Consider the following 11,904-nt stretch of genomic DNA (forward strand, 5'->3'; position numbering starts at 1 on the left):
AGGACATAAAAAACAATACCCGAAGCCGCCATCAGCGCCATGTATCTCACCGATAGACTGAACGGCTGTTCGATTAGGCCATCCCGACAGTTGAACCACGCCTTTTTTTGGTTCATGCCCATAGTACGACCCGATTACCAGGTCCAGATGATATGCATGTGGATGATCTTTTTCTCGCACAGACTAGTTCGATACGCCAAACTCTGAGTCTACTCAACGAATTCCAAATACTCGGTGCAAAGCAATTATAACCCCACGCGTTCTACTTATAATCAAACGAATTAGGCATCGCAATCTAAATTCGCCCGGGAAAAAAAGCCGGCCAATTTTATCTTGCCCTTCCCCCCACCAAGAAAAAGTACGGATTATAGTAATTGTTTACCGAAAGTTTAGTTGCACGAGTAGGGTCTTGCTATGTAGAACTTTATGCGTGACTTTCCAATTATGGGGTGCACTGCTGATTTTACGCTATCACCCCGGATGGTTCTTGAAGGTCCTATTAAACTGCTAGTGCGTCCCGATGCACATAGTGCATATATGATGACCAGTTCATGCGGGAAAGACCCAGTAAGTCGAATAACAGTTAATCATGAATTCCACAATTTTCACATGTCAAGCCATTCCTCCTGGCACGTATTTATTTCACCCAGCAGTGTCTTTCGAATAATCACGGCCTTCCCGACGATATTAGGGAATACCTGTTTTTTGATAGTCTAGCAAGAATATGTCAAACCATGCCAGAATGATCTGAGCAATGAAACATTAGCGAATCATATTTGATGCGTTTAATAATTTATGAAATGTATTGTTATTTTTAGAGTCATTTTTTCTGCGAGATAATCGAAACCCAGACCATATTTGTCCAAAGCTGTGCATGCATTGTGTCTATCACAGCTTCGCAGTAACTCCCTTCATCTCCTTCCTGGCCCGCTCCCGAAGCTCCTTACGTAGGATCTTGCCTGAAGGATTCTTAGGGATCGCATCTATAAAGACAACCCCACCAGTAATGCGTTTAACTGTAGTCACCTTCCCATCCATGAACTTGATAATATCCTCTGCCGTAATGTCCCGGCCGGGCTTCAGTACAACGTACGCACGAGGACGCTCATCATCGTTGCTGATACCAAATTAGCTACTTTCTGTCACAGAGTTGAGCCAATATGTGTGAAGACTTACACAGGTACTCCAATGACGGCAACATCGGCGACTGCAGGATGCTCCAACAAGAGTCCCTCCAACTCTGCTGGTGCTACTTGGTTGCCTTTGACTTTGATTAGTTCCTATAAGTCAAGTAAGTCAGTATATATATCATCATGGAAGCACCTTATGAGAAATGGCTTGAATACCTTTATCCGGTCCACGACATAGAATCTTCCATCATCATCAAAATATGCGATATCTCCCGTCTTCAGCCATCCATCCACTGTTTTGGTCTCTTGTGTGGCTTGAGGTTTTTGCCAGTATCCTCTCATGACACTCGGTCCTCGAACCCACAATTCACCGTGTTGGTGCTTGCCTAACTCTGTCTTGCCGTCGTCGGCCATGACCATGCCCTCACAATTGGGGTACAACATGCCGACAGATGCCAGGTCGCCCTCATCTCTGGGATCCCATCCCAGAAACGAGCATGTCACCCTGCAAAATACATCAATGTACGGACGGCGTGCGAAGTGAAGGAAAACATACTCGGTCATCCCCCATGCCTGCTTTATATCAACCCGTCCGGGCCCCCATAACTCCTTGATTTCCCTACAGATCTCCCGTCCCACAGGCGCCGCACCACAACGGATTGTCTCCACACTACTCAAATCGTATTTTCCACTTCTCACGGCAGCATGCTTTGCAAGCTTTACCATGATCGGAGGCACGAGGATAAGCTCAGTGATGCGGAATTTCTGCACATACTCGAGCATTCCGACGAAATCAAATTTCGGCATAATATATACCGGCGTCCCAGAAAGCAAAGCGTTGGCAATGAATATTGTCTGCCCCATTGCATGGTACATAGGCAGGAAGCAGAGCAATCGCGCCTTGGCTATTCTTGCGTCGTACTCCGGGCTCAACTGCGCCATAAAGGCTGTCTGTAGTGTGTTGGCCACATAGTTCTTGTGCGAGACTTCCACGCCCTTGGGCTTTCCTGTTGTTCCGCTGGAGTAGTTAAGGGCTAGTGTGCGGCTGGCTGTTTCTGGGGTTGAGAGTTCTTCCCAGACGAACTTGCTTCCTTCTTCTGCGGATGCTACCAGTTCTTCCCAGTGGCGACAGCCTTTCTGCGCCTGGCCTGATCCGTCATAGATGTCACTGTTGAAAACAAAGACTCGATCCTTGTTCACTCCAGCTAATTTAGCCGCTTCAATGCCCGTGTCCAGACTAGACTCTGCACAGAGAAGGTATGTCGCACCGCTATCCTGGAACTGATACGCCAGTTCCCGAGCTACATAAGTCGGATTCGCGCTCGAGAAAACACCACCAGCCATTATGGTTCCCAGAAATACAACAGGGAAAAACAGGTCATTGCCAGAGAACAGCAGCACCCGGTCCCCCGTCTGGAGACCGGATTTGCGCAACCCCGCCGCGAATCGTTGGCACCAGAGGCGGAAGTCATGGGTAGTGAAATAGCGGGTTTCTGGGTTGTCGGCGTCAGAATAACATCGGTGTGTTTGTGATAGAGGGTGAGTAGATGAGGTAAAGAGTAAGGAAGCTAGGTGAGTGTGGGGGATTTGTTCTGTCTGCCAGCGTGATGTGAGCGGCATGTTGTCTTGCCCTGAAAAATCATATAATGAGGTCAAATGGAACCAGAGATATGCATATCTTTGAATGGCCTAGGAGAACAAGAGTTCATTAAGAATACCCTTTTTCCTAATTCAGCCCATGATCTAACTACGCTCCAGCCCCGCAACACTCTACAAAGCAATTGCCAAGAAGGGAAATGCCCGAGGTTAGCATCGTAGACCTCGGACAAGTGACATTACAAGTGAGGAGATACGAGATAATATGTATTCGGTTTGGGTTAAAGAAGCATGTCCATCAACAAGTGATTATCCATAGAGCAGAAAATGGCAATGTACGAAAAATCTAGAATGCTACATACACCAAACAAGAACCCATCACTCCATTACTCTTCACCCCCAAGACAAAGCAATGCGGCCCCCAGTTCACCGATAATTTTCTCCTCAAGTCGGTTCTCCGCACCAGACGAAGCACTGGCAGGCTTCTGTCGCGCCATCTCCACCTCCTTGTCATTCGTAGCCACAATCCGAGTCCGAAGCGTTTGTTTCCGCTCCAGCAGCTCCTCAATGTCCTCCTTGACCTGTCCCTTGTCCCATTTGAGTTCCTGGATCGACGACGCATCAACACCTGCGCTGGCGCCGGCTTCCCGGAATCGGTCCAGAATGAAGGTGATCAATGCAAGGGAGTTGGCTTCAGAAGCCATACTTAGGCAGATGCGATGGGGCGCGGGAACTGAAGTGCCAGCCGTTGCGCGACCTGCGGAGAATGATTCTGCTGCACGGCCGAGTTGGCCCTCAAATTGATTGAGGAACGCTGCCACCTCCGGTGCAGTCCGCATGACGTGGTAGAGCAGGTTCAGACAAAGCGGTAGAATACCGCTGGTCCAGATAGTGTATAGCCGGGGAACAGGGTCAAACGGTCCAAATCCCTTGGACTGGCGGAGAACATTTGTTAACCGGCAGGTAGAAAGCCTCATCAAGACCCCTTCAACGGCGAGATGTTCTGCTAACATGGGAATCGTAGACAGCTTAACGAGGAACGAGATACTAAGGTCACCGTAGATGGGATCGCCAGCCACCGCCAACTGATCGGCCCACGAGAAAAGCGTAGTAGCATACCGGGCAGTATCATTATCCTGAATGTGGAACACGATGTGCTCAAGCAGCCGATCCGCATTCTTGACCTGGAGACAAGTCTGCAAGATGGCAGTGAGGATGGCAAAATCTTTCGGTGTGCATTTTTCTGGATCATCGTGCAAGTATGTCGTCAGGGCCTTAAAACCTTGTGCCACAACGACCTTCGTGATTTCGATGACCTGTGTCAAATCAGATGAGAGTTCAGCCTTCTTGTTGATCGTCTCAGGGGCCGCCCGAGAAGGTCCATCAACGTGAAATTGAAGGGCCAGGAATAGGACATTAAGGAGAGATCGGTAATATTCCGTATCATCATTAACAAGCGCTTCTTCATATGTTGCACGGCGTGTTCTTAAAGTATCCCAAGCGACCTTGAGTAAGCCAAAGACCTCAGCGCCTTTTGCCCCAACCTCAACGAGTCGTTGAAGCAAAGCCTGTGCGAAGTCAACCCGTGTCTGCTGTATCCTCTCAAATATCGATTCTTGGGGAACGCTTCGAGTATTGGCCTCCAAAGAACTCTGGACGACCAATGCCATCGATCTTTGAACCTCGCGGTCGGCCATAAAGTCCGCACAGTGCTCGATGGCGAAGAATTTCCAGCCATGCAGAAGGCTCTGAAGAAAATATTAGTTATGCACACGCATGGAAGACAACTAGGTAAAACATACAACTTGCGCCTCAACAAGAGAGAGGTTGATATTGGCACGCTCAAACTCCTCCGCGAACCCTTGGTTTCTGGATCCGGCCCAAGCGAAGTCGTAAGAAAGTAACTTCTCGCCCAGAGCAGTGTCGTAATAATATTCTCGTCCCAAGCCACGAGTTTCGAGAGATGACCTCTTGAAGTCAACAAGCTTACAGCCGGAATATCTCATCTCGAAGTTCTTCTTCAGGTTCGCATGCAGTGATGCGTTATATCCCGAGACTTCGACAGCATCCTTCGCAAACCAAGACACCAGCGGGATCAAAGTCTTGATGAATGACCGATCTCGCATTTCCTTGGCAGAATGTAGGTAGACGGCACAGAGATCTGCAACCACTGCCGCAACACGAGTCGCGGGGATTTGGCTCACAACAGGCAAGGAAGATATTTTCAACTTCGAGACATAGTTCACAATGCTGTTGAAAAAATTAGGGTATTTTCTTAACTCTGGGGTTGCCCATGGCCAATGTTCCTGTGCATGCGAAACAAATTCAAGTAAAGAAACAGCCACTTGTAAATCAAGCTGCTCGATATTGGACAGTTTATCAAGGGCGATTTGCAAAAATGGAGTGCCCCTCATTGCTGGGGCTTTCCGTGTATCATCTTTCTTCAATGACTGTCGCGGGGATGATCCAGTGAGAATGTAAACAGAAAGCCACTGCTGGCGCTTGCTAACGAGCGCTGAGAGCAAGTGCCATACTGCGAGGTGCAGAGGACGATGGCTCAGTGGTTGATCAAATTGCGACAAAACGTCAAGGAAAAGACAAGACGACTCTGCCCCAAGCTGACCAACCAGGGATGGCGGTTCATTAAAGGAATCAGCGGCTGCCCTAGTTATGAGCATGTCAAGGAGCGATATGACAGGCAGACGATAGGCGTCATGTAGTGCGTATATTTTGACCAGGGCCGGTGTCGCCCTAAATAATTGGTCCTCGAGTAGCGACACTGGGTGTTCCATCAACTGGGCTGCCTGCAACAACTTGATGGAAAGTGCAAGGGTTGACTTGACTTGACCTTCTACCAACGCAAGATAACGGAGATATAATGTGGGAGGCGTTTGAAGGCCATCGATGATAAATCGTAGGATTTGGTTAAAGGGCAAATCGGCCGCCGACTGGGGCCTTAAGACATCTAGGAGATATGACGCAGATGCAGAGAAAACGCCAGTTACTTTCGTGTCTAGTTTGCCAGTCTGGTTGGTTCCATATGCGTAGTAGAGTATGTTCTCGAACGTCCGCGCAAGGGTGGTGTTGACTTGAAGCCTTTGGTCCGGTGAGTTGAACCGCCAATTGACGTTGCTGTTGTAAACCCCCACCACTGTTCGAACGAAGTTCAGCAGAATGCCTCTCATTATGTGTGAAGGAACACCGGCACCCCAATCCGAAGCAACAGGCAATTTGGTCACAGCACTATTCGGACTCCTCCGTAGAACGGCACGTGAAGCCGCATCATTAACAAGTTGTTCAAACAAGTTGACGGAGCTAAGCAAAAACGGATAGTCCCCAGATGGTACCTCAATTGCGGAGACGATTGCTGTCATTACGCCGCCTTTTCCATCGGCTCCAAGCAAGCTGCTCCGTGCGAGCAACGGCCATACTCTGCTAGGCAAAACCATGACTAGACCGCAAATAAACCGCAAGCAAGCAATTGTCGAATCGAGAATGCCGTCCAAAGTAGCCCGGGGGCCGATGTTCTGCAAGTTGCGTTCGAATATTTCAAAGACCAATGAAACTATATCGCTTTGCCGAGACAACCCATCACTGGCCATTTCCAATACTCTCCTGGCTCCAGAGCCCACGTCGCCTGGTGTTTGCACATCTTTGGCGGTGGTAACAAGGTCTGCTAGTAGCCCTATGACTTCTGCAATCGAATCTTCTCCCCATCCCGATGAATAGCCACCATTTTCATTCCATTCTTCTAACCAGCTCCCCAAGAAGCTCAAGCAAGAGTATCGATGATGCCACATGACTACCACTGGTTTCGACTCGGAAACCACTTGACCCTCAGTTGTCGAAGGAATTTCAGACAAACCTGTGACAATCAAGGCATTGCTCGGTTGAGAATCGGGAAGTAGTCTTTTCAGTGAAGAGTCAAACATCGGAAGGGAATGTATAAGAGAGACATAGTTCGCATTTTCATCCTCCCGAATAGTGTCGTAACCCTGAAAGTCTGGTGGAACGACCTGCGTGAAAGTTTCCAGATTTTCCAGCTGATTGATGATTTCTGGTAAGCCATCCTCGTTAACAAGGTCTTTGCTAATGAGGGCGCGGCAGAGCTTTAGGAAGGGAACCGTCTCGTAAGGAAACCGGGAGCGTGCTATGTGAAATATGTTGTCCATTAAAAGGCGATCTTTCATAAAAATCCACCTCGGGTCGCTGGAGGAAGATGGGGACGTGTCGGAGGCCCAGGGCGATTGCAAAGGTGACCCCGTCAGTATTGCGAGGACGGACTCAACAATTTCGGGGGAATAATCCAAGAACATTATTACGACCCGGATTAGGTCCAGAAGAGCCACGCGAATCCATCGACTTGCCAAAATATCATCAACTGCTGATGTAGACCCGACTTTGGTTGCCAACGCAATGACAGTCTCAAACACGGTGTCTTTCATCATATCTGAGCTCAGGAGTGTAATGGAATCATCCACGGTGTATTTGAAGGTCCGAGCGCAGTCTAGCAATTCCTCGTACAAAGATAGTTCCAACCCCCGGCCCGGACTGGCATGCGGAGTGTTTGACTGGAAGGAATCAACTGCACTGTGAAACTGTTCTAGCTCTCGACTCTCTTTATCGTTGAGTGCTAGCTCTCGCATGGTATGCAGCACTAGTCCCCAGGAAAACGCGGCCGGGTGAGCAGACTTGAAATCTACACATGCAGTTGTGAACAATTCATTAAGCTGCGAAACTTCATCCTTTGATAGGAAATAAGGTGGTTTGGATGACGCCTGCGGTTGGGATTTGTTGACTATGAAAGGAATGGAAAGCGGAAGTTTCAGGAATATAAGACTTGTTATAGACACAAGGCCCTGGAGAGACAGCTGGACCTCTGTCGGGTCACTGCAAGGCTTCATAAGAGTTAGTTTTTAGTCCGCTGCCTGAACGGAAAAGATCTCAGGCAAGACTTACCACTTGCAACGACTCCAGAAAGCCATAGTCGGCCATCAACCGCAGCCATGATACCATGGCATCCGCAGTTGGTATTTCCGAGGAGGCCTGCAGTTGAAGGAACAGCATCTGGATTATATGCACGATTTCTTCAACAGTACTTGTCCTCCATGTGTCTTCCACCTCCTCACTACCCTCAGCAGTTCCTAACCAGCCACCATCTCCCTCCAACGATGATAGCCGACTGCGCACAGCGTCGATGCATTCTTGGAGGAACTTGCGCCAATCTTCCCCGCCGGACTTGTTTGTGAAAATGGTCGCACCGAGTTCATGCAGCGAATACCTCCGGTCATTTCCACGTGCTTGGGACAAAACAGGCTCATCTTGGCGGCTATTGTACAGTGATAGGGTAAGAAGTTTACGAGCTGTCTTGACAACGTGACCTCTTTCGGAAATGTAGAGATTGCGCAACCGCAGGCGTCTACTCTTCTCAGAAGTCAGATCAGAGACATTGAGCCCACTTCCCGCTTCTTGCCTAAGAATCTCGGTGAAGTTTGGACCGGCCAGGGAAACACGCAAATTATCCACCCCAGCAGCATTTTGCAAACTCGTAACCTCCTCTTCAGAAAATCGAGTTAGAAGGCGCGCGGCAGGTCGATTTTGCCATTCTAAGACTGCAATCCGCAACGCTGTAATCTCGTCGATGCCAGCCTTCTCACTCAGCCATAGAGCATCTGCCTTGATTTCCTTCAGATCGTACGAAGCTTGCGAGGTGGTCTCGGCGTGGATCGCGGAAGTCTTCGATTCAAGATCTGATTTCGACTTGGCGGACGGGGGGTGGAAAGGGTTTAAGGAGTTCGAAAGTAAACGGACACTATCTGGATGCGACAGGAAGGCATGGACGTTGCCCGTATCATCGAGATCGTCCTCGGGGTTGCATGTATAGAGGAAGGCTCTCCGCCAGGACCTAGAGAAAATTGGTTAACACTTATATTATCTCGGCATGTGGATAGGGCGAAAAGTGGCCTACAAGAGTTGGACGTCCCCGGAGAAGCACTTGTCCAGGGACGGAAAATAGGCTTCCGGGAGGGGAGCCATTTGGCAAACCAATTATATCATCATATGTGCCAAAATTATAAAGACAGAGGAAGTTCGCCGTGGGCGTTGAACCCAAAGAAAAAGGGGGTTCGCGTTGTCAAGAAAGCAAACAGAGTGAATGACATTCACTAAAGAATATTCAAGGCGCGCAGCGAAGGTCAACATCGATTACCTATCTGGGGTTAGTGTTGGGCGGTGAGGCGAATTTTTGCACGGTTTGACAGAATTGCCAATTTAGGAAATCAATTGCTCAGCTCTTTGTACGACTCTTTATCTTCCTCTCTCTTCCTCTCTTTTTTTTCCACTTAACATTCTCCTAGTACAGAGCGAAGAGAACGAGGAGAAGGTTAGTGCGACAGCCATCGCATATTAACATAACCTGAATACCTCAATTCTAACTATTCGTTTCAAGATCGCAGTCATGGGCGCCTCCGATCTCGTCGACCACTCCCCCCACCATCCGACCAGAGCCGCGCAACTGGACAGCGCAACCAACGTCGTCCTTATTGACAATTACGATTCTTTCACGTATAATGTTTACCAGTATCTAGTCCTTGAAGGAGCTAAGGTCACTGTTTTCCGCAACGATGAGATTACTCTTGAAGATTTGATCGCGAAGAAGCCGACTCAGCTGGTCATTAGTCCCGGCCCAGGTCATCCAGAAACGGACGCTGGTATAAGCAGTGTGGCAATCAAGCATTTCAGTGGGAAAATTCCTGTTTTTGGTGTGTGCATGGGCCAGCAATGCATTATCTCGTCGTTTGGGGGAAAGGTGGATGTCACCGGCGAAATCCTGCATGGCAAGACGTCGGTACTGAAGCATGACTCAAAGGGTGTCTATGAAGGGCTTCCTGAGTCTCTTGCAGTTACTAGGTATCATTCGCTTGCTGGCACGCACTCGACCGTTCCTGAATGCCTGGAGGTGTCTTCTTGGGCACAGCTGAATGGCGGCAGTGGGAAGACCGTCATTATGGGCGTGAGACACAAAGAACTTGTTGTCGAAGGCGTTCAATTCCACCCGGAGAGTATTCTTACCGAATATGGACGATCGATGTTTAGGAGCTTCCTCAAACTTACGGCGGGTACCTGGGAGGAAAACAAGCAGCGCTCTGCGCCAAACGGCACCCTAGCGGCGAATGGTGCAGTGGTCGCGAATGACGCCACCAAGTCGGAGAAGAAGGTCTCTATTTTGGAGAAAATCTATGACCACCGCAAGGCCGCTGTTGCCGTTCAGAAGACTGTTCCTTCGCAGCGACCAGATGATCTTCAGGCGGCGTATGATCTCAACATCGCTCCTCCACAGGTCCCCTTCCCTGCTCGTCTCAGACAGTCACCGTATCCGCTTTCGCTCATGGCGGAAATCAAGCGCGCTTCTCCCTCTAAGGGCATGATCGCTGCGCACGCATGTGCTCCAGCGCAGGCCCGTGAATACGCCAAAGCAGGAGCTAGCGTCATCTCTGTCCTCACAGAGCCGGAGTGGTTCAAGGGCAGCATCGATGATCTGCGTGCCGTTCGACAGAGCCTGGAGGGCCTTCCTAATCGGCCTGCTATCTTGCGAAAAGAATTTATTTTTGACGAGTATCAAATTCTGGAGGCACGGCTGGCTGGTGCTGACACCATCTTGCTCATTGTGAAGATGCTTAGTGTTGATCAGCTCACCAAACTTTACCACTACTCTCGCAGACTTGGAATGGAGCCTTTAGTTGAAGTCAATACCCCCGAGGAGATGAAGATTGCCGTTGATCTTGGTTCTCAGGTCATTGGTGTTAACAACCGAGACTTGACGAGCTTCGAAGTCGATCTTGGTACCACCAGTCGGCTGATGGATCAGGTCCCAGGGAGTACCGTAGTCTGTGCTCTTAGCGGAATTTCTGGACCTAAGGATGTCGAAGCTTACAAAAAGGAAGGAGTGCGAGCTATCCTGGTTGGCGAGGCTCTTATGCGCGCAGCTGATACCTCTGCCTTTGTTGCAGAGCTACTCGGAGGCGAAGCTCAACCCGCGCAGGCATCGAGCTCTCCCTTGATCAAGATTTGCGGTACTCGTACTGAAGAAGGAGCTAGGGCTGCCATCGAGGCTGGCGCAGATTTGATCGGTATCATCCTAGTTGAGGGAAGGAAGCGAACTGTTCCCGATGATGTCGCCCAGCGCATTTCAAATGTCGTCAAATCAACAGCACGCCCTGTCGCTCAAGCCACAGTGACGACCTCAGCAGATTACTTTGATCACTCAGCTCAGATTCTTCGTCATCCAACGCGCGCTTTGGTTGTTGGTGTCTTCCAAAATCAGCCGTTATCATATGTATTGGCCAAGCAGCAGAAACTGGGACTTGATGTTGTGCAACTGCACGGATCTGAACCGTTGGAATGGGCCAGTCTGATTCCGGTGCCTATCATTCGCAAGTTCTCCCTGGATGAGCCCGGGATTGCACGTAGGGCATATCATACCCTGCCCTTACTAGATTCTGGAGCAGGCGGATCCGGTGAGCAGCTTGATGGATCGCATGTCCAGAAAGTTCTGGAAAGCGATGAGGGTTTGCGGGTCATTTTGGCTGGTGGCTTGGGTCCGGACAACGTTTCAACCATGATTCAACAACTGGGCAAGTTGGGCAGCAAGGTGGCTGGAGTGGATGTCAGCTCAGGCGTTGAATCGAATGGTTCCCAAGACCCTGACAGAATCCGTGCTTTTATCCAGGCTGTGAAAAGTCTTCAGCAGTAGTTGTGCTATGCCTTCGTCAATGTTGGATATGTCGTTACACATCTATCTACAAGTGCATGACATGAAGTGACGAATTTATGGATGAAGTCTCGGTCTCACGATTTTCTTTTCTCTCTCTTGCTCTGTCTCTCTCATTTACTTTCCTTTTTTTTTTTTTTTTTTTTTTGCACATAGCGTATATCCCATGATTCATGATTACTCTGCTCCTTTCTTTTTTCCTATCTCTACTTTTGCCTTTGCAGTGATTTACGCAGAACATGTATATGTATGTACCAAGTATGACTTGAGTTGATTGATTGGCATTGCAGCATGTACAAGCAAATGTATGTATATAGTTCGCATATCTATCTGCACTACATGATGTTAAATGCAATTGCATAAACTGTTCATCCAAAAAAAAAAAAAAAAAAAAAAAAAAAAAAAAAA

General features: G+C 48.9%; 4 protein-coding genes across 4 annotated transcripts; 2 read left to right on the forward strand and 2 right to left on the reverse strand.

Moving 5' to 3' along the window:
- Window positions 1-317, forward strand: EURHEDRAFT_192039 (uncharacterized protein). The gene has a single exon (XM_040777913.1). The coding sequence runs from the start codon at window positions 40-42 to the stop codon at window positions 205-207; it is 168 nt and encodes a 55-aa protein (XP_040636070.1). The 5' UTR covers window positions 1-39; the 3' UTR covers window positions 208-317.
- A 571-nt stretch (window positions 318-888) lies between these two features.
- On the reverse strand, window positions 889-2,787 carry EURHEDRAFT_525541 (acyl--CoA ligase; the record flags this gene model as incomplete). Its single annotated transcript, XM_040786953.1, has 3 exons — window positions 1,347-2,787; window positions 1,177-1,280; window positions 889-1,117 (listed from the first exon to the last, which is right to left on the reverse strand). Exons 1-3 carry the CDS (start codon window positions 2,748-2,750, stop codon window positions 889-891), a joined length of 1,737 nt encoding a protein of 578 aa, XP_040636071.1. The 5' UTR covers window positions 2,751-2,787.
- Window positions 2,788-3,112: 325 nt separating this feature from the next.
- EURHEDRAFT_462898 (nucleoporin) lies at window positions 3,113-8,762 on the reverse strand (the record flags this gene model as incomplete). Its single annotated transcript, XM_040784841.1, has 4 exons — window positions 3,113-4,474; window positions 4,529-7,624; window positions 7,686-8,631; window positions 8,695-8,762. The coding sequence occupies 4 exons, from the start codon at window positions 8,760-8,762 to the stop codon at window positions 3,113-3,115; spliced, it is 5,472 nt and encodes a 1,823-aa protein (XP_040636072.1).
- A 263-nt stretch (window positions 8,763-9,025) lies between these two features.
- Window positions 9,026-11,641, forward strand: EURHEDRAFT_415510 (bifunctional anthranilate synthase/indole-3-glycerol-phosphate synthase). Its single transcript, XM_040782711.1, has 2 exons — window positions 9,026-9,108; window positions 9,175-11,641. The coding sequence occupies exon 2, from the start codon at window positions 9,184-9,186 to the stop codon at window positions 11,476-11,478; it is 2,295 nt and encodes a 764-aa protein (XP_040636073.1). The 5' UTR covers window positions 9,026-9,108; window positions 9,175-9,183; the 3' UTR covers window positions 11,479-11,641.
- The last annotated feature ends 263 nt before the right edge of the window (window positions 11,642-11,904 follow it).

This window comes from Aspergillus ruber (assembly GCF_000600275.1).
Source record: "Aspergillus ruber CBS 135680 unplaced genomic scaffold scaffold00027, whole genome shotgun sequence".
Lineage (NCBI taxonomy): Eukaryota > Fungi > Ascomycota > Eurotiomycetes > Eurotiales > Aspergillaceae > Aspergillus > Aspergillus ruber.